This window comes from Hyalella azteca, unplaced genomic scaffold (assembly GCF_000764305.2).
Source record: "Hyalella azteca isolate HAZT.00-mixed unplaced genomic scaffold, Hazt_2.0.2 contig3225, whole genome shotgun sequence".
NCBI classification, from domain to species: Eukaryota; Metazoa; Arthropoda; class Malacostraca; order Amphipoda; family Hyalellidae; genus Hyalella; species Hyalella azteca.
This window is the reverse complement of record NW_025933477.1, coordinates 21,157-44,134: the sequence shown is the minus strand read 5'-3', so window position 1 is coordinate 44,134 and position 22,978 is coordinate 21,157. Positions and strand designations below refer to the sequence as shown.

At 39.8% G+C, this 22,978-nt stretch overlaps 1 protein-coding gene across 3 annotated transcripts in view; it reads right to left on the bottom strand.

The window, feature by feature from the left end:
• The window catches only part of LOC108681519 (SH3 domain-containing kinase-binding protein 1), a 44,137-nt gene extending 25,424 nt beyond the window's left edge, over positions 1-18,713 (bottom strand). The window contains exon 1 of one of the 3 annotated variants that reach the window (XM_018170563.1): positions 18,561-18,713. Coding sequence is in view for 2 of the 3 variants with exons in the window: in XM_018170562.2 (XP_018026051.1) it covers positions 10,279-10,329 (51 nt within the window). In the remaining variant the exon portion in view is untranslated. Of the gene's footprint in view, positions 1-10,278; positions 10,596-18,560 lie in introns of those variants that run through there. The other 2 variants (XM_018170562.2, XM_047879514.1) reach the window with 2 other exon arrangements.
• Positions 18,714-22,978: the final 4,265 nt, after the last annotated feature.

Here is a 22,978-nt window from a genome sequence, read left to right as displayed (position 1 = left end):
GCAGAAGAACGTCCCGTACGAAGGGCAGAAGAACGTCCCGTACGAAGGGCAGATCAAAGATCGTCCAGCACAAAGAGCAGAAGAACGTCCCGTACGAAGGCAGATCGAAAACAGTCCCGTACGAAGGGAAGAAGAACGTCCCGTACGAAGGGCAGAACGAAGATCGTCCAGCACAATTAAAGAGCAGAAGAACGTTCCGTACGAAGGGCAGATCAAAGTTCGTCCAGCACAAAGAGCAGAAAAACGTCCCGTACGAAGGGCAGATCGAAGATCGTCCAGCACAAAGAGCAGAAGAACGTCCCGTACGAAGGGCAGATCAAAGTTCGTGTAGCACAAAGAGCAGAAGAACGTCCCGTACGAAGGGCAGAAGAACGTCTCGTACAAAGGGCAGAAGACCGTCTCGTATACGGAGGGCAGGCAGAGTGGTTATGCAGGGAGTGCAAAATGAAGTTCAGGTGCGGCGACAGGCCATAAAAAGGGTTGGAGCCTGCCACATAACAAGACTTGTGCGAACCCACATTATGGTATGGTATGTGGGTACATGTTTTATATATCACCACGTATGGTGATATATAAAAACCTACAGCAGACATCAAGTGTGTTCAAGCCAGGAGGAAATTTCGCGTTATAAAGCTTCAGAAATTTATAGTGATGAGAATGAGAGTAAAATTATTAAATTCGATCATGTGATTCAATAACTTCACGAATTATAAAAAATTCTAAGTTGAAGGTATCTGCCAATTTAATTTTTGAAGAGAAAATCAAAGGAACAGTGACGTACAACATTCGCATGCCACTCACAATTTTTCGGTGAAGGTTCCTATAGTGTTGCGTTATCAGCTCGCCCATTTAATTGCTCTGCACTGAACACTCGGCAAGCATGAAGTTCACAAGCCGAGCACGTAGCTCGACAGGAATTTATTCACTGCACACTTGGCAGTGCATGAACGCATCCTTGTTATGCACAGAGACTAAATAATACGGCCTATAAACGATACGTAGAGGACTAAATATTACAGAGACCTGCAAGATCACTAGAAAAATAGAGAGAAAAATTCTAAACGCGAAGGCATCCAAGTAAACTTGCTGAAAGTATATGCAAAATTATAATGCTAAAAAGTATGCAAGTATAGACTTTCTAAAATGTAGCAATATCCTTCGTGCGACACTATGCTTCACTTTAAGCCCCTGCAAAATCGTCGCAACAATTTTACTGTATTCAATGAAAGCTTGGACACGTTCTCAAAAAGCACCGAAAACTTGGCAATGTTCGCAACACAACTCGTTGAGAATGAGGTCCACAAAAGCAGAAATTAATAATATTCGGTTGAATATATGCTTGGATTTCTGAGGCTTGCGTCATTATTTGAGTTCACTTCTAGCTCAGTGATGTGTTTTTTGATCAATCAATCGTGCATCTGAATTGATAATCAATCGTGCATCTGAATTGATAATCAATCGTGCATCTGAAAGACTATTAGTTCCGGGATATGGCATCTGGCGGGGATGACTCATAACCGTGAATTGATTTACCATAAACGAGTTTAGAGACAAGCTCAGCTGAGTCGAGCCTGAAGAGAGAGGAGTTTACAGCAGATATGGGAGCAGCAAGACCTTATATACTTGCGCTGCAGGGCTGCCATGGACATATGAGGAGCTAGGGTACAACCGCAAAGCCTTCTCGTTCTGGAACTCATCTAGCGGTGCTAGGTCGGCTGACAATTATTACACGCACGCAGTTATTGCCTGGTGTGCGCTGGGATCGATTTAATTACTGACATCTGGGAATATTGTGATATCATACTCAGTTAACTCTCGTTATCTGCTAATTTAAAAATTAAAGTAATATTTATAAGAGAAAGCTGCGTTTAAATACACATGCAAGGTAGAATTCCATTTCAACCAAATTTCAAAATTGTAAATAAATTTTATAACAACGAAAGAATAAAACTATAAATTTTAAAATAAATCTTTCACTTTAAAAAACGTTGATGAGGTCTTAAGAGGAGTTAAAAAACATTGCTCGGAAACAACACGGATAGATTGTGTGGACGGCTCACAAGAGCCCGGAACCGGACGCTGCAGCCGAGAGGGTTGCAAGGTGCTGCGTTCTCTCCTCTGCCAGAGAAAGATAACTCAGGTACACACGATACAGGCACAGGAAAACGCCCACGTCCGCAGTTCCGGAAATTTGTTCAAGACTTAACGCTCGGATAACCATGGAACCAATTGATTGATACATTCACGGAAAGACGGTCTTCAAACGAATTTTTTGATATTATAGGAGCAGTTTTTTAAGAGCATTCGTTAAAAATGACATGGACATTCTTTATTCCGGGATAGTTACTGAATAAATAACCTTTATTTCATCCTCTAAGGAAAAAAATGCACTTTCCATCCTCGAACTGATTAGAGGAGGCGTTAAAACTCTCAAAACATGATTATGCAGTGAATAATGCATGTATAAAATACGGCTAACCAAAATAATTCCAACCGATAATACAGATCCTTGCTATGTAAGTAGATTAATTCCCGTATGTATTACGCTGGTATGAAGCAGGCGATGTTAATGAACTCCTCATATGTTAATGCTGAGGAGTCACGAATAGAAAGTACGAGGATAATAACAGCGCAAACGACAGCTTGCAGACTGCCAAATAAATCCTTTAGCTTACGCTACACACGGGTTAAGCTGTTCTTATTTGATAAATTTACTAAAAAGTTGGAAACTGACTACAATAACCATATCTTTTTTTTTGGTACAGTTCATTTTTGTAATTAGAATCTGACATCTGGTGTGGTTTGTAATTATTATTATCGTTGTTAATTATTACTGGCGCAAAAGACCTACAAAAAGTTTGAGTGTCTCGAGTCCAGCGCTCCTAGTATGGAGCCCAGCGTTCATCTCATCAAGAGTTTAATAGCAAAGAAAACGCCAAGTAAGTTCATCATATCTTCAGTGAAAACGTTTCGGAGACCAGCTTTGCCATCAGTATAAAAACATTATAGATCACCTCATCAATCACTTTTTTCATCTAGCCCTGCAGTAAACTGCGGTCACAAGTAGCCTGCCCAATTTCACTCAACGGATCAGCTTAGAACATTTCAGGTTAAGGTTTAATGAACATGAGAAAATAGCCAATCATGGAAACGTTCTACTAAAATAACTTATCTAAAGGTTCCGACGCTTCGTCACCATGAACACGAACCGAAAGTAACCGGTTCACGAACCGAAGCCTTACAATGAACTGCTGAAGAAGAAAATAGACTGAGTACAGTTCAGGAGTTAAATCATTCAACTTGAGTGCTTTAGGTACAAATTCAAAATGAGAAACACCAGTCTGTGAAAACAGATCACACTTAACTTATGCAAAAAGTGTTAACGAAGGTTAGTGAATTCTACATGAAAATTGCGATAACATGGTTTAATGTTGAACAGGATGGTTTTGAACCTTGCTTGAAGCGCTACATGCACGACGTTGGAGGGGAGGAGTGTAAAATATTCAAGTGCACGTATGAGCGTAAGTTAGACGGGCACCTGTAGTGAAGTGCCCATCTCTGGCACCTCTAGTGAAGTGCCCATCTCTGGCACCTTTAGTGAAGTGCCCATCTCTGGCACCTCTAGTGAAGTGCCCATCTCTGGCACCTCTAGTGAAGTGCCCATCTCTGCACCTCTAGTGAAGTGCCCATCTCTGGCACCTCTAGTGTGGTGCCCATCTCTGCACCTCTAGTGAAGTGCCCATCTCTGGCACCTCTAGTGAAGTGCCCATCTCTAGCACCTCTAGTGAAGTGCCCATCTCTGGCACCTCTAGTAAAGTGCCCATCTCTGGCACCTCTAGTGAAGTGCCCATCTCTGGCACCTCTAGTGAAGTGCCCATCTCTGGCACCTCTAGTGAGGTGCCCATCTCTGGCACCTCTAGTAAAGTGCCCATCTCTGGCACCTCTAGTGAAGTGCCCATCTCAGCACCTCTAGTGAAGTGCCCATCTCTGGCACCTCTAGTGAAGTGCCCATCTCTGGCACCTCACTAGAGGGCCAGTGTAAGAGCCACAGGTAACAGGCCGGGAGGAAGCCGTACACACGCACTTCGCAGAAGATGTATTCCCCATAAGGACGCTCACTGTGTAGGGTCAACGTTTGGTGCTCGCTCAAGGGTGGAGCACTAATGCTTGAAAACTTTACGACCGAAACGCTGACTTTAATAAACGAAAGTATTTTCAAACGGAATTACGAAAAAAATATTTAAACTTATATAAATGAAGCGGGGAAAAGTGCCGACTACAAAATATTGCTACAGAGTAAAATTCGTGGCCGACTGTGAACGTTTACTCTCCATCAGCGAGACCTAGTCTAAAAACAAGCTTAAGTTATAAGTGCAAATGCAACTTTCTCCCTCTTAGTCCGGTGTGGTGGAGGTGGTGGTGGTGGTGCAATCCTTTACGATCGCATTAGAAAGTGCAGAGACTCTGCCTCCACATCCAACACGGACTGTCTCGGTCGCACGGCACCGGCCAAATCCTCCACTCGTATCATGGGAGATTTCTAAACCTTAAAAGTTTTTGTGCTATATTGACAAATTCTACAATATGAGAGAATGGGAAAATGCTTTTGTGCTATATTGACAAATTCTACAATATGAATAATCAATGAAATGTCAAATTAGTAAAAGAAAGTGACTCAGGTGAAACTCATTATTCACATGTCTCATTGCAATGACCTAACCAGGTGAATGTGGTGAATACCAACCGCGATAAGCCGTCTTACGCAAGTCTGATAAGGACACGTAAAGCTCTCGTGCGAGTTCAGCAGTGAGCTGCACGTTGCGTGATATTTTATAGCGAACGTATGTTGCGCGTGCATACAATATGCCGGAGACACCGACAAACCATCCGCATGGATCGGTACTTCTAGCAAGAAAGTTAATCTTTCCTTTCTTGTACATTCATCTTTGTTACAAGCTAAATTCTTAATAAAAAGACGTTCATTTGATTGGCGTTTAATGCTAAGAAAAAGATTATCACATTTCTTGTTCAACGATCTTGATTATATTTTAAAACTCCATGGTGCTTCTGAGTTTGATTGGAGCATGAGTCTGGAATCATCGATACAATCGTCGTATTTTATCTGCTCATCAAAGGAGAAGATATCATCGTAATTTATTAGAAAAGATGAAGGAACGTCGGAACGAGAAGATAGAAAAGAATGAAGAAGGTCAGGAAGGTCAGTGTGCAGAATAGGCTAGCTGACCTCTAACGCGCCCAGCACTGGGGGTTTGGTGATGTCGGCAAGATACACTTTGCGTTTTCCTTAACCCCGAATTAACGCTTACGGTACGACTACGATCATGCTTTGAATTTGATTAGTGGAAGCTCCCTGCATTATCAACATCAGTATATTGATATGAGAGAGAGAGAGAGAGCGAGAAAAGTGAAGGATAATAAAAATTTTTACACGCACGAGTGAAGTGATAGTTGCCAAGTGGCATGCAGGCAGGCGCATCGGAGAGGCATTGAGAGATAAGCGCACCAGCATTCCCGAAGTGAGAACCTTGGCATATCACTTCCTCAATTGTACAGAGGGCACAGGGCAACGCTGGCATCAAACGTTATAAACTTCAATCCTGATCGCGGAATATCAAAGACAAAGCTTTTTACTGCAATCAGCTCGGCAATTAAGTTGAAAAGCATCGAAAAATTGGCCGCCGTTTAGCACATTCAAAAGTTGGACTTAAAGCGGAATTTTCACAGTGAAAGTTTAAAATGAAAGGTTATGGTGAAATGACCAAAAAATATATTAATACACAAATGACCAAAAAATATATTAATACTTAGGCTACACTGAGTGATTCGGTATAGTCATTCATTTTGCGCACGTCTGACACGGCCGACTGCACAACGAGGACACAAGCAGCAGAATGACGTCATCTTTTTAGATAGAGGCGGTCTTAGAGCAAGATATGAGGTTTAGAAATTACGAAAATAAAGTGAACAATATCAAGATTATGTGACATCGTCCACGATGTTTTTATAATGAATTATCTTCAGAAACAAGGTAATCGAACTACATAATAATAAGGCAGAATAAAAGATTAACGTTAATGTAGCACAATGCAATACAGTGCATACAATGATGAAGTGAAAATAAAGAGAACGAATGCAGTTATACTTCATTAATAGACTGCAAGACGCATCCGGAATGAACGCACAAAACCGGCTCTCCCACATGATTAAGCTGCAACATCTAATTTCCTGGAGATTTTTTCCTCCGCATGACAGATGAAGCGGGCGCATGCAACCCTGAAGTGTCGGATGCGGTGGTGCATATAATGTTCCAAGCCAGCAAAAACCGCACAATTAATGATGTTTTTATCAGAAGCTAATGCATTGATTGTAAGCAGGGAATATTATTTGTTCGAATGAACTTGAACGGAGACCATTTCAAGAGAAATGCGACACACACACGAGTCACAAAGAATTCCCAAGCAAGTTAAATAGCGATATAACACGTTTTCATCGAAGGAGCAACAAGAACTTGATCATGATCAAGAATGTGGATAGTAATAGCTTCGGTATTGTGTTATGGACAATAAATTCACCTGCTATTGTTCCTATACTCATTAAAAACATATAAAACCAAGTGTCTGCGACATGACAGCCACCTGAACCGTTGTGTGTTTATAAGTCGCGAACCTAAAATACTTAGTATTAAACAAGGAGTTTACTAGACATCATCAACAGAGCAATTAATGAACACATGCAAAAAGGGAACAAAAATTCCAAGTGTTCAAAATATAATTGTAAACAATTAATTGCAGCCAACGGGAGAATTTTGGTCAAATTCTTGAGTCGCTATCGGGCATGAAGGCCATGCATGCATGTGTGTGGCAGTGCGCGACGCTCGGCATTCCTTGTCCTCCCGGGCGCTTCCGGCTACAACCTGTTCATATGACGCAATTCGGTGGTGGCAATGACGGTTATTTACCCCACAACAAACACCATAACCAACAAACACACTAACCATAATACTCGCTTAAATAACACACATAGTCATGTATGTTGATGTATGTAAAAGAGAATAAGACTCACTACAACACAAAGACGAAAACAAATTTGTGTCACAACAGGAACAACAGAAACTAACACGTTCATGGTCCTCATCAAGATTGACGCTCCTGAAATAGCAAAAAGATTCTAGGAGCACGAAAACATTGAACACAGCGTGCATTAAATATCGGCAGAAGCACAGGAAATAGGAGGAGCTATTTAATGAAGAGTAATTAGCGGGCCTTGGGCTAATGTACATCTCTGTAGACTGAATCCAGTTCTACTGCAAGATGCACGCACGACGTGACGATAAACCTAGAACACTGGAACGTCGATCTTCAGCTAGACCTTGAAGAAACTAATAGAAACAGTAACCAACGAGGCTGACGACAGATAAAGATTACCGTACATTGTATCATATGAGACCACAACAGAGATCATTTCCTCAGATTCGCTGAAAAAAATTAAGTATGTCCGCTAACAGGACTCGTTTATTACAACAACGAACATTGAAGAAAAGTCGTTCGCGAAATTGTACAGCTAGAGGTTTCCGTTAGTCAACGAGCAACTTTACATGAATAAAATTTCCTTAGCACAGTAATTCAGTAATTTCAAGTTCATGAGAACAATTTGTGATCATATTAATTATTCATAGCAACTCATTGACATGGCTCGTGACAGATTCGCGTGCGACTTTACTCCGAGTTCACACACAAACGAGTCACGGTCGTTCAGTGACAGTGGTAAACCCCCAAGTCAAGCAATTCAGCGAAAGTTAACACGCAGTGACATTTTAAAAGCGCTCAGTTGACCGCCAGTTGAGTTCCCAAACCATGGGAAGGTAGCGGAGTGAAGGCTAATTGTTTTTTTTTAAACTTAGTGAAAAATTTGCTGTGCGAAACGTGGAAATCTCATTCGTTCGACGTGAAAAAAATTGTCAACTAATGAGACACGGTTCTACTAGATACGAAAATACGCGTAATATTATTTAAATGGCCGAATAAAACTGCATTAAGTGTGGATTAAGTACAGTTATGAGAACAAACAAGAGCACTCCTGCCGTCACATGACGCACCTTGACCTTGTCATTTAAGAGTCAAACGTCGGACAGCGTTCGTACAACGCAACACGAACCGCAACACGTTCGTACAACGCAACACGCACCGCAACGCGTTCGTACAACGCAACACGCACTGCAACGCGTTCGTACAACGCAACACGCACCGCAACGCGTTCGTACNTCACAACGCACGTCGGAACGCGTTCGTACAACACAACACACATCGGAATGCGTTCTTACAACACAACACACATCGGAACGCGTTCGTACAACACAACACACCTCGGAACTCGTTCGTACAACACACTAGACTTGGTAAGGTGCATGAACATCACAACACGTTTTGCAGTAACATAACGACCGTTATGATCAAGAAGATAAAAATATGAGAAACAATCTCAGTTTAAAGGAGTGTAGCTTCAGCCCAGAGTGAACGCGAGTAGCGACATCTAAGAAACACAAAAAGCAACATATCGTCAGCAACAATGCCACATCAGCCACAACAATTACTCTGCAGATACACGGGTAAGCCATTGTTAAGGCGTTCGACCACAGTCTTGTTGGTCGATCGCCCGACCCTGACCTTAGTGAGGATAAATTTAGAGCGTTGACCCGACGTGATATATCTTGTAGTTATAACCAACAGGGAAAATCTAACGGGAGTCAAGTCTGGAAACTCAGTTATTCTCCTCTTTGTAGTCAGTATCGCTTTGTATGAGAATCTCAGCAGCGCATTCCTAGCGCATGTTTACGAGCCTTTAATTGAAAAAGCTCCCCGTCTGTGCCTGGCGTTGGATAGACGGTAAACAAACGGGCAGCCTTTGTCAACACAGGTGGAATGCAGGGCCGCAACACCAGACATGAACACCGGTCACCGAGTCGACATTTCTTCAGAGCATTAAGAAGTGTGTTGTCAAGTCAAAATGATAAATAAATTTTTATCGTTGTTTCTCACCGTGAAAATTCAGTTAATCCAATTTAAACTCCTAGGTTTAAATGGGATTAACTGTCCTAGGAGCATGAGGTTAATCCCATCATGCTCCTAGGGCAGGTTGAATGGTCGGCATGGTGCAAATTTACCTCACTATAAGCCAAGACTCCCTATGAACATAGCATTAGAACATTATTTGCGCATGAGCTATCACTAAGCGTTTGTATAAAATATAGAAATAAGTATGTGATGTTGTGCCATATTTTTATCAATTTTATCCTTAGTTTAAACTTAGTATTCATCTACAGTCGTTTCAGAATTTTATTTTTAGTGGAAAATTGTTCATCGAAATCATGCATAATTGCCCATGCTCTTTTCAACTTCTAAAGATCCTCATTTTAGCAAAACTAAAAAATAGAATACATTTATTAACCTAGTGAGATTTAGCATCCGTTTAATGAGCTCAAAAACACTTCTAAGATATCAATGCTAACGAAATCTTATAAAAAAACAAGCGTATTTCTTTGATCCGCGTCGCAAGTAACGGGAATTTTTCCAAATCTGGGTGGTTCCCACACCACATGCAATCATGAAATCATCCACGAGTGCAGTCGAAATTTCAGCCACATGAGAACACAGTGTATGTTGTCACCATTCAAGCTTTGGAAGAAGGAAATCTGTTCCGTCGTCTGAACATGTACAATTGTCGCTTAATTTAGTCATCAAAACAGAGCCTTGCCCTTGCAGAACTCAGCCCTTGCAGAACTCAGCCCTTGCCGCAACAAAGAATAAAATAAAACTATATGAAAGTACAAGGAGTATTATTCATTACATTTTCTGCCTCAAAATTTTCATCAATAATAATATTTTTTGCATAATTCCTCTTGGGATACGAGATGTAGAGACGAATAAATATCATGCATGAAATAAGAAGCAGCAACATCAGAATCATATAAACACACCAGTACATAACATCGATGAAAGGCGTCTCATCCCCACAACCTCATCACGATGTATATTGACCGTCATTACACATCGTCACAACCTTCTCATTCCATACGGAAAACAAGTACCGTACTTGACAAATTTCAAAAGTGAATGCAAATTGTTATAGTGCGAAAAATTGTAATAAATATTATAGCACACTCTGCACGAACAAGCAACATATTCAACGAGTTCTAGCCTCATGTTCGAATCTGTTCTAGCCTCATGTTCAGATTCGTCAGGGTACGTGAAAATTTCTCACCTGTGAGTCCCGAGATATGTTGAAGAACTTGAACGCTCCTTGCATGACCATCGTGGACTCGAGTTCACTTAACTACTATCACGAGTCTCATACACTGGGTCCGTAGGCCAACAAATATTTTTCATATGTACGAGAATAAAATTGAAATTAACGCTACAGTCAACCACACCTTCGAGTATTCCTGAAGTTAATTATATCATGAGTTAATTATAGTGTAAGGAAATTAAAGTGAAAGTAAAATAGATTTACGATGGGTTCTTTACCGAATGTGTTAAACTTCAAAAGAAAACTATAAGGGGAGGCGATTCAAAGTAATTTTCCATCGCAATAGTTCACTTTATACAAGAGATTGCAGTTCAAATGTTTTTTTTTTCGTGATGCTGAATGACTAATAGCGAGAAGTTTCTAGGGAGCAAAATATTAGAGTATTTTTTAATCGGCATGAAATGGATTTTCTTTGAGTCAGAAATGTACACGTTTCTCTAGAGAAAAGTCCAATACACGCTACGATGCGCCGTTAGGAGAGACGAAAGTACAAATTGTTTAGTACTAATAAAGCCCTTCAGGCCAGATTTGGCAGCGTGCAGCAATAACCAATGTTTCATAACCACACTTATTCTTTAATGTACAGAAAACGTAGTAATGAAGTAAAATTTCAGAAGAGTCGGAGCTTATTTAGCGAGAATGTCCACGAGAACTTGGGCACTCGGGCATGTCAGAGAGGAGAGGTCAGGGGAGAGAGAGTGTAGGGTTGCAGCTCCCAACAAAGAACCTTTTCCTGCCGGCCGGCCAAGAGAAAAACAAACCCAGGTACTAAGCCAATCTTCCGCAAGTGGCAACGCGTTCAGTCCCGTTTGGTAAATCCAATTATCCAGAATACTGACCTAATACTGATGTGGTCATCACTGTTTAGTACATGAGCTACGTACCACACTCGGGCGGAACGCAGTCAGTGTCAAGTAAATAAACGTCCCAGTCTCCATGATACTAATGTCTTTAAATGCGACCATAGACGACGGTTAAAATTCCAAGAGCTAATTTTGGGAGACCACAATTAAATGAAATAGCAGCGCGTTCAGTGCTGTCAATCAAATAATTGCTTCAGTATCACTGTTTCAAACGCTGATCATTATGATTTTAGGAAGTGATGTAAACACAAATATTAGAGCGTACCATGCGTACCCATGCTGGCAACTAACTTGACTAAGCAAGCAAAGTTCATTCAAGTTAATTTCTCAGAAAAATAAACAGTTTTTTAATCCTATTGCCAAGTTGGTCATACAATGGGAAGCACTCGCTGCATTATCATTTAATACAAAGTGGACACTCTTGTTGTTAACGAAGCATTCTACCCGAAAATGAGCTCTTTTTTTAGTTGCACATTTTTCAATATATTTGTAGCTAGCTCACATTCGGAAGATATTTTTGTATGCGATAAATTCTGCGAAATTGAAAGGCCACGGTTGACTAGCCGTCTCTTCGAGTTTACAACTAGCGTGAGAGTTCGGAGCAAAATGGGAATAATATGATTGAATTATTGTTTAGAGCTTACACAACGATTGAAAAATAAATCTGAATGACTGCAAAATTGTTCCAAGACGTCCTTTTGCAAGTTGATACATGTTCAAGGTTACGTCAACCTGAACATAATGCCACAATATTTGTCCAACACAATGATCAATGTTTTAAGCACCATAGCCATAGCAGTTCCGGAATAAGAACCGCAGGAACGACAAGAACTTCCTAGAACCAAGCGTTGTCCAGAGAGGAACTGCATAAACTAGTACACTTTCATCAAAAACCATTAAAACGTAAACATTATCGTATAATGATCGTGACTATGGTCGTTCTATACGAATGGTCTTCTTTTGCGATTCGTTCCATTGTACGGATTGACACGAGCACAACCTTGCATGACAAGTTCCATTTCGCAACGACGCGGTCAGAGTGACACGGAGGAGCAACTCGTCCGACAACCACACCCTAGCACGACGCGCACTGTACTGACGGAGGGTGACGTCATGCACCCACAAGTGGCGGATCAGCTGACCACGGCGTCCGCGCACCCAGATTCCTTTCAGGATCGCCAACGACCCTAAAATAGATCAATGGCTGCAAGAAATAAAAATAATGAAAATAATTCTATGTATCTTTCAACACGTCGAAGTTTTTCAAAATGTTTCAAATATCTGACTTCCAGCCAACGATTAAGTAACCTTCATTCGAATTTCGATTTAATTACATACGCACTATTAAAGATCTGCATCGCACTTACTCTTCTTGTTTAGCAGTCATTTGATAGATATCCGCCCTAGCACCAGTCGCCCGGCGATGTCACTTAAGAATTAATGATACATAATAAATCGTAAGAATTAGAGGTTGGGTAAAAACTCACAAATTTAATATGTCAACAAATTCGTATCACTTATTGTTGCCCAAGAATGTGTCACTCTAAAGCATGACGTGAGCTGCATTCGGAACAGGATTGAAAGCACAGTGGTCGAATAGTGAAGCAAGTCAAAATAGTGAAGCTTCGATAACATAACGAAACAAGTCAATTCAACAGTCCGAAAAAAAGCTCCAGGCAAGATAATGTGTACCTTTTCTCTTGCATGCAGATAAAATTAAGCCTTAATACATAAAAAATCGAGTCAAAGATGTGTAAAAATTGTCCANTTGCATGAGGCATGGCCCCTGTCAATCGCTAGCTCGTCAATCGGTCAAGAAGCGCATGCAGAGGCTGCAAAGCGCCTCTGCATGCGCTTTGAGGCACTTGACTCTCGTGTTTTGCCCCTAGTGTGAACGGGCCTTTATAACTATTGCATCCACAGCTCCTTCATGTACCTTGGTCGGTGGATAAAAATTACATGAAAACCGTTTTTATACATCATATCCGAATGCGGACTTATTTTCATGGACTTCAGGAAGACGGAATAATTCTCAGAAATTGCTGATGGAAGGAAATTTTTGCAAGTTTTATCTAAAGAAAGAATCGTTACGATTCCCATGATACATATCCCTCTGCCGCCGTGTCTCCGGGAACAAACAATTACACGTTGAGTTGTTGAGTACAAAACAATTTGTACTCAACAGATAACATTTTAAAGTTGTTGTACGTGGCGGCAACCATCAGTGTAAGTCATTTTGTGCTCACTAGCAACATAGATCCTTTTTGGGAAGTAGGCTTGTGACAATATTGCTCCGGTTACTCGTGTCAGGAGGTAGAGGGTGAATAGATGAGAGCGGCGTAGGCAGGACTCCCACATTCGGGAATAACCTAATCTTATTATTTAAATTATAGTTATTTACTACCACATTCGGGATCACGTCTGAATAATTGAGCAGCGGCTGCGAGCATCGTGTCCGGGAGACGATGACTCGCGAGGACCGCAAAGGGGAAAAGGGACGGTGAGGGTAATAAAGGGGACGATTTGAAAGAGAATAAGTTTTGGGAATAATGTTTTGGAAGGGGATGGGAGTACATGGGAGAGCTTTGTCATAATCAAGGTAGGCGTGTACGCTGCCAACTAATACTCGAGAGAAACAAATGGAAATAATTCTATTTCTCTGTCAAGATAGGAATAATTCTATGTTGACTAACATTTAGGTATCAGGTTTGTAGTCCAGAGGTAATCCATTTTTCTGTGATGACGGACACATGGACGAGAGCGTGCAGTAATCGCAAGTCCTTGAAAAATATGTTCTTTAAAAAAATCCTTGGCGAAACGACAAAAAGTAACCAAATTAATGGCACCACGACAACCTTCAGCAATAACCATGATATATTCAGGCAACAATAAACACTTAATTACCCATGCAGCAATAATTACGGAAATGGCCATCCAACAATAAACACCATAAAATATAAAGTAACCAAGCAGCAATAGCCAAGACAGTAACCATACTGCGATGAAGACGATAATAACCATATAAAACCATTAGGGAAAATAAAAATACAGCAATAACCACATAAGTTAACAAAGGGTCATGAAGTTGATACGACGCAGTGCCGGCTGTCGCGAGGGTTAGTCGGACCCTCACCATGTCGTACATCAAAGCCCAATCCTTCAAAGAGGATTCGGAGACGCAGAAATCGAGCGAGGAAACCAACGCTCGTGATGCTCGACGCCACAACTCGGCGATCGATAAGAACAAGCGGCGCTCGGGCACATGCCTATACGCGGCGGCGTGGTCTTCAAACTAACAGGACTTTTGGCTTAAAGTAATGCGATTGAGGTTAGTAAACGAAAAGTATCCATTTGGTAGAATGCGCTCACTGCCGATACATGCGATGCATGTGTACAACACTAAACGTTAGCGGACTGCGTGACGCTATTGGAAGAAGTTAGTAGACGCAACGTAGCCGTTTGGCAACGTTTGCGATCGACGTGCGTCAGGCTTCTGGATAGCCTTTTCTTTTACATACACAAATAACAACATGAGAAATAATTTCATTAACCCATTTCTTCAACTATTTGTGAATCTATACTTTCGAAGTGTATGCGTATAAAACACAGTAATAGTGGAAATTGTGCTAGCAAAAAGAAGAAATAATACTAAAATAAGCAAATATCGCCAAGTCATAGCTAAAGAAAATTAAAAGACGAATGAACGTGACAACCAACCAGTTCAATGATTTCTATAGTAGTTCCATGCGCAGCACTCGATGCACCGCCGTACAACGTTTAGCGAGAGAAATAAGACAACAGGTGAAATGGAGTCTGAAACATCAGCTCCAACACGATCACAAGAATCAGGCACAATTTCCAGTTGAGAAAAATCTTGCCCTCGGTCATTATATCAGGTGGACATTGAACCATAATATCAGGTGGACATTGAAATAGAAAATGAACACAATAACTTCATTTAAATCATGATCAATTATGAAAAAGCTGTTGTTTCTCCGAGGAGCGAATAAGCGAATCGAGAATCGAGGAGCGAATAAACGAACATACTGAATACATTTGATGCATTTGACACATTTGCTGTCATTTGTATTAAATAACCGAAATAATGACAGATGAATAAAGACACTTACAGCGGGTAGAATCATTTTTGGCCCTCTTTTAGAAATCCACAACACAGAAAGCAATGATGAGGAAAGGGAAAGCGGGGAGCAACAGTAGCCGGAAAACAGCATCGCGATTCCAGGAATGTCATATGCTCTTAAAATTCCCGGAACGCGCTTCCCTTAAATTGGAAATATAGATTTCACTCTCGTGATAAATGAAAGAACGACAACTTCGCTTGAATAAGATAGGCGTTGCATGAAGGATAAAAATCTATGACTGCAGATACTTATTTAATACAAACTCGCGGATCATTTTTTTAAACGGTGAAATCACGAGACATTGAAAATGGGAGAAGGAAGTGGGAGTTGGGTTAGAAAATTTACGAGAAATTCCTACTTCGTTAATTTCCAACCCAAATGCGTGTTGGAACGAAATATGAAATGACGAGATTCGGGATGACGAGATTCGGGATGATGAGATTCGGGATGATGGGATTCGGGATGATGGGATTCGGGATGATGAGATTCGGGATGATGAGATTCGGGATGATGGGATTCGGGATGACGAGATTCGGGATGATGAGATTCGGGATGATGAGATTTGAATCACGGCTGGCAAATCCATAAAACCACGGCTCAAAAAATTCAGTCGCGGCTCGCCAAGTAGATATATTCCATACTAGTTTTCACCCACAACTTTTGAAAATCACATGTGAAATGGTTTACCTGTAATTTTAGAAAATTTATGCCTGATAAAGTGGTATCCAAATATGCTATACCTAACCAAATTTCTCAACAGTGTTATCAATGTTATGTTGTTTTTAACTTTTTATGGGTAAGTTCAAGTTGTAACTTGTAAGCCAGGTATAATGTTTGCCAACATTCTCACTATCTGGTAGTGGTATTGACTTGGTCAATTACTGAATTAGGTTCGTACAATCATCACAACATCACAGTCAGACCTGACTCCTGAGACATCACTCATACTGATACTGTAGTCGTACTCGTACATTCTCATGTCATACCGTTGACACTTGACGGTACCGATTCCATTTCATAAGTGGCGACTGGCGAGCGCTGAAACTGAAGTCTGAAGGTAGCTTAGGTAGGTATAATACTAATAGAATAGAAGTGTCGGCACTGAAGAAATAGGCCGACATCAAAAATTATTAACAGTAGTCCAGCATGACCAATTCATGAAATATATCTTATTAGAATACACGACAATAAGCATAATTCACAATAATAAGTAATAACATACCCATATTATGGCACAAACGAAGAATGCATTATCACACACTACCACCAGCTACAGTTGATTAGACAGCACTGATCTTGACACTTCTGATTGAGTTCTGAATATCAACAAACGATAAGCTACACTTTTCGTTCGGTTATGACGTTTTTGGCTTCNATTAGGCATATTGTGAGACTAATTCCGGCAGCGCTTCAAACTCTATTAATTTGTAATTCCGACGCCCTGTGTTGGAATTCTGATGCCAGATGTGTATAAGAGACAGGATTCGGGATGACGAGATTCGGGATGATGAGATTCGGGATGATGGGATTCGGGATAATGGGATTCGGGATGATGAAATTCGGGATGATGGGATTCGGGATGAGATTCGGGATGATGGGATTCGGGATGATGAGATTCGGGATGACGAGATTCGGGATGATGGGATTCGGGTTGATGGGATTCGGGATGATGAGATTCGGGATGACGAGATTCGGGATGATGGGATTCGGGATGATGGGATTCGGGATGATGAGATTCGGGATGATGGGATTCGGGATGATGAGATTCGGGATGATGGGATTCGGGATGATGAGATTCGGGATGACGAGATTCGGGATGATGAGATTCGGGATGATGGGATTCGGGATGATGATATTCGGGATGACGAGATTCGGGATGATGAGATTCAGGATGTTAAAAATACGAATGGCAGGATTCGGGATGGAATTACGAATGACAGGATTCGAAAGGCCTCAAATGGTCTGCTAAGCTGTATAATATTTGGTTCCATATCATATCCATATCTTTTCCATATCATACTGCAATAGATAGTCCCGACGGTTGCAATCTCTGTCTATCAAAACCAATAAACATCTTCCGTTCCTATCATGCCGCGAAACTAACATTAAAATCATGTTCCCCTGCTGTCCAAGCACCTCGGTATAACCTCCACAGAAGATCTATTCATAGAATAGAAATAGAACTTGTCACTAGCATCGTTCAGTGCCAATAATAAAACTATAGAAGATCTGGCAAATGGCGTTTGTGGTTACGATATCGAGGCACTTGAAGGAGAACCCGAGCGCGTGGCTACCTTGAAACAATCCAAGCTTGGCAGCAGTGAACTTCTGTGATCTAAAGTCGCTCTCGCAAACACGTTTTAACTTGGTTGTCAAATATGTCTTAATATTGTCTATAAACTTCAGCCCGTATAATGTAGCTTTCAACAATGTTGATTTGACATACTTATGCTTTGTTATTTATGAAATCTATCGCCATGTAACTTGGATGAAGCAAGCGCACAACCAAATGCAAAACTTAGCAGCATAAATGTTAGTGATAAAAAAATATGTGTATTGTTCAAACTGATGATAGAACAGTGGAACAGCAGAGCTAATGGAAACGAATCACGAATTTTTTCTACTTTGAAGGTAACTCATAAACCGAGAAGAAACAATTACATACCACCAGTCTAGATAAGAAAGATATGTGTTCGATATTTGGGCGCCATCATCAGGTGGTGTGAGTATAGTATAGATTAGATATCATGCTTTAGAAAAACGTGATAGTATAAGAGACTTCACACAAATAACGTTTACACTGCAACAATTGCGTTTCACGGCCAAAGTATGACCAACAACGCACACACAATAAGCAACTTACTCCCCGCCATTACTTGGAGTCATCGATGGCAATTATTTAGCCATGGCGAGCATAAAAAGTTGCCGGTATCGATCGCGTCAAACTTGATGTTATGGTTTTACCTCAAGAAAACGTCATTCCCGAAACGATTACTCAAATTTCAATAATATACCCGCATATTAAAAAGGAAATTAATAACAAGAAAAAACTATAACTCAGTACTCACTGCAGTGAGTGAAAGAGCGCGCATTTTCTCGTCGACGAAAACGTGAAGTCACGGACGGACAGACGACGGACGGACATGGCAAGCACAATAGGGCATTTTTTCAGTGAATGAGAAAATGCGCTAACAAGCAGTTCTAAACATTATGTGCCGAAAATTTTCCTTACCTTGACAAAGTTGTCAGGAAAAACTCCCGTGTCCCCAGACAGAGCAGTTCCTTGGAACCAGCCAGCCTCCTGCTTCACGACCTTCCTGATGATATCTCCTACTCTCAACCGCAGCTCATCGTCCTCTTTGGGCTCGTAAGCATACAGCACTTCCACCTCTGCAGTAACAAACATAAATCAAATTACAAGATGATCAAGTCGGATACATGGCTGATTCAAATAACAAGATGATTAAGTCGGATACATAGACTTATGTTGTTACCACCCTGACATTTTACAGGAGGATTCATGTTATCATCAGTTTTAAGCCCACGACAAAAATATTCTCAGATGATAGTAGCTGGGGAGAAGTACCTATAATTGAGAGATATTAGACAGGACATAAGAATGCTAACGACTATGCGCTGACCAAATAGCAACAACATAATAGCATAGTTAAACTAACAATTCAAAATAAAACCAGTCACAAACCTTTAGTAATAAAGCCATTTCACTCACAGGAAATATTTTGCAACTGTGTAGAGAATTTATTATATGTAGCATTGAGTTTTGTTAAGCTAAATTGGTATCCAAGTCTTACAACAAATTGCTATCAAAATTAGTCAACAACAAAAACACTTGGTGGTTGAATGAAATAATATGGAGACTTGGACCAAAATATCATGATGTGATGATTGATAAAGTTGATTGAATTAAGCCAAACAGCACATATTCTCTCATGAAAAGAATAACTTTCAACAGACAACTCACATTCGCATTGCACACTCACATGACCCATCTCACAAAATGTGTGGTTCAAGTATCTTTATGTCACGTTTACATGTAACAAATTCTTGGCAACATGTCAAGATACAAAGGTGTTTCTAGGAAGTTTATAAAGATTTTAAAAACAAATGGCAACTATGTGCATTGTGATTGTGCTTTTCAAATCAATTTAAACTACAACCTCCAATGACTCCAATGACACACTTCACTTGCAAGCCTTCAATGCTAACAATGAAATATGGGCCATAGATTTCATTATCTTAGTGTGAAAAAAATTAAAATATTTTTCTTTATCATTTCTGAACAGAGGTTGGACAAGAGAAGGGAAATGCCTGACATTTTTATATTGTAATTGTTGAACATGTTATAAACAATGAAAAAGTGACACACCGTCGTAAGGTGCCAGACGCAAAATAAAAGCATCCCGAATTTCCCCTGGGAACGGGATAATCCGGGCCATTTGAAATAAAACTTAATTCTAAAACATTTGAAGCATGCAGAGTGTACTCATCTACTACTAATAGTACTCTGAAGTCCTCCTCTTTCTTTGTAGATGAAGTAGATGTAGAATAAATGACATTTTTGGTGATTTTTACTGGTTTTTCCTTTATTTATCCATACATTACCATATTATTGACACCCATATCCATAAACCTGCCATTTAGCATTTACAACAACCTTGTCCACCGCAAGTTTCATATTAGCAGCCATGTAGCATTTTTTCTGTATCTGTAAGCTTACAGGAGGCTTGTAATTTCACTCCATTTCAATTGGGTCAAGTGATTTCACTATAACAAAAAAAGATCATAAAAACATACTTGCAACAGAAAGGAATATTTTAGTGACAACCATAATATATATTTTGGAGAAATAAATCACAGTTTGGGTTGATTAATTTTCATTCTAGGTTGCCTGGTGCACAATTCCATCAATGACATTCTATGCACAATTTTATGATGACCAATGATGCATTCATTTTTGGTTAAGTGAAATTTTTTTTTTTGCTGAGTGAGGTACAAAATGTAATCAAAATTTTTTGTTGTTAATTGATTTCTTTGTTAACTGAAGCCTTTGCTAATCAAGGTTCTACCAGAAATGTGCTTTAAGGGGTGTCCCTTATTACCCTGGTGGGGGGTTGTCCCTTATTACCCTGCCTTGCCGAAATGGCCACGATTTTTTTTTCATGAGATACGCAAATTCCAACAATCACGTTTTTAAGCCAACACCTGTGTGTAACTTTTATGTAAGTAAACTTTTTTAATACAGCAAATATTTTTTTTTGGTACAGGCCTTAGCAGAGATACTTTTCCAAAATCTCACTTTTCACACCTTTTTCAGGGATTTTTTAGAGGTAGCAGATGTATGAATTCCTAACTTGTTTTATGCTACATAGATAGGTACCTTAGTAAAAAATGTTGAACTTTACACCACTATTTTGAGTTTTGCAATATTTTGAAAAGTTTAGCTGCTAAAACATTTCTACGAAAAGTGGGACGACTGTCCCAATTTACCCTTCCCATCTCTTATTACCCTATTTGATGGTATAAAAGGCTATATTGTTATGAGTAAAAAAAAAATTAAATTCTCAACAGCATTTTTCCTCTTTACTGGACAAACCTGCCACATTTCTAAACCGAGCTCAAAGTTGTGGTGTGTTTGCAACTAATGTGCTTTCCAATTTTATTCCAAAAGCTCATAAAGTCAATGTCAGCTAGCTCTTACCTATCCCCCCCCCAGGGGCACACAGATCACTATGTATGAAAACACTGGTATGTGACATATGTATGTGGTATCCATGATACTTTACTGGTCTAGTCATAGACTGGGAAAGGGAAAGTCTGAAGAAGTCTCTGTTTTGTCACTATGAAGGCAACATAACATGAATTTTAGATTTAAGATCTTACCACTTGTCACTAAAATCCTTATAATACTAGTCAAAAATATAACTACATAGTAGAGTTCAATAACCACATGATGACTTCCAAGCTGTGGTTATTCAAAGGCGGCGCATCAGTGTGACTGAGGACCAGGAAGTCCCAAACTCATCTTAAGGCTAAGGCTGTTCTGATTGTGCTAGAAATATGTGGATCACTTCTTTTAAAAAATATAATATATCATTTCTAAAGGCTGGTGATTGAAGTACTAGGATTTGGTCACAAATTCTGGAAAATTGGTTGCAAGTCATCCATGAATGAGATGAAAAGGCTGATGCCTGCAGTCAATTTCACTGTTTTTATGGCTCCTGACAAATTTTTTTTTCATTAAAATAATAAAAACAGTACATTTTTTACTGTGCTTTCGAAAAATTGCAACTAAAATAATCTTTTTTAACCGCAATTTTTGGAAATTTCTGTCCAATATGCTAGTTCCAGATTGGGTGGCAACATTATTGATGAATGATGACGATAGCATATAGTGTAGGGCGTCTTCTAAGACTATGGCCACAACAGAGACAATTAATTGTTTTACACTGGTCAGTGGTGACTATCAAGTCACCCACTACAACTACTAACAACTTGACACTTGATAGTAATTGTAGCTCAGGGGCTACAAGGGATTATCAGGGGATTATCACAGCTTTGTATCTTTTTATATGTACGTACAAGAAAATATGTGTTATGTAAGTAAAGTACATCCTAATTTTGGCATTATCAAAACTTTTGTAAGCAAGACTCATCAGGACTGCTATTATCAAAATCATCTGGCTAACTGACCAATCAGAGGCTTTGAATTTGCTATTTGTAGCTCCTGTCCTCTCAGTGCGCATGGATGAAAGGAGGTTGTGTCGTGTCAGCGACATATGCGTTGACTGACTAGGGAGCATATGGAGAAATGAGCGAGACTTTGTCCAAATAGCAATGACAATGCCTTGATTGCAATCAAGGCAAAAACTACATTATTCCATTCAAAATAAGAGGACTTTTTTAGTGAGCTACCTAGAATTTAGAACATTTTGTGAGTTGGAGTTGTGCCTATCAGCAGAGAAAAGAAAGAAATTTGTGTACATTCGTAACGTAGCTAGAAAAATGGTTGGCTTGTCAACCTCAACTTAATTTTTAATCAAAAAGTCAAGAAGATATTGTTTTAGTGAATGATCATAAAACTCTTAGATATGAATGTCAACATTTGCTTGTAAATTAGGTATAGAACAAAAGGAAAAAAATGAACTCAATTGGCATTATCCCAATTGAATTTTTTTTCCAAAAAACACAGTTTAGCATGATCACATATGTAATGCCTATGCCAAATTATTAACAAAATTCTATCTGCTATCACAATTCACCATGTTGCAAGTAAATCAATAGTTTTATATTGCTTTGGCACACTCAGAACTTGTACACAACTCCACTTACAACACCTCCAAGCAGGCATAGAGCTACATTTGATAATACCACAGCTAGAGTTACGTCTTCAACTCTTCATATAACCAATTATGCCACACATAAGTCGCTATGTGTACTTAGCAATGTTTTGATAATCCAACCCCAGAGCCTCAGAAAGTAGACATTTTTCACATGTGACCTTTGCATTCAGATTATCCATCAAGTGTCAATAGAATGAGTGTGAATGTGTGATTCTTCTATAATAAACTGCCCCATTTTTTTTTTTTTTTTTTTTTTTAAGGCCTCCCACACTCACCATTCCAACAAAAA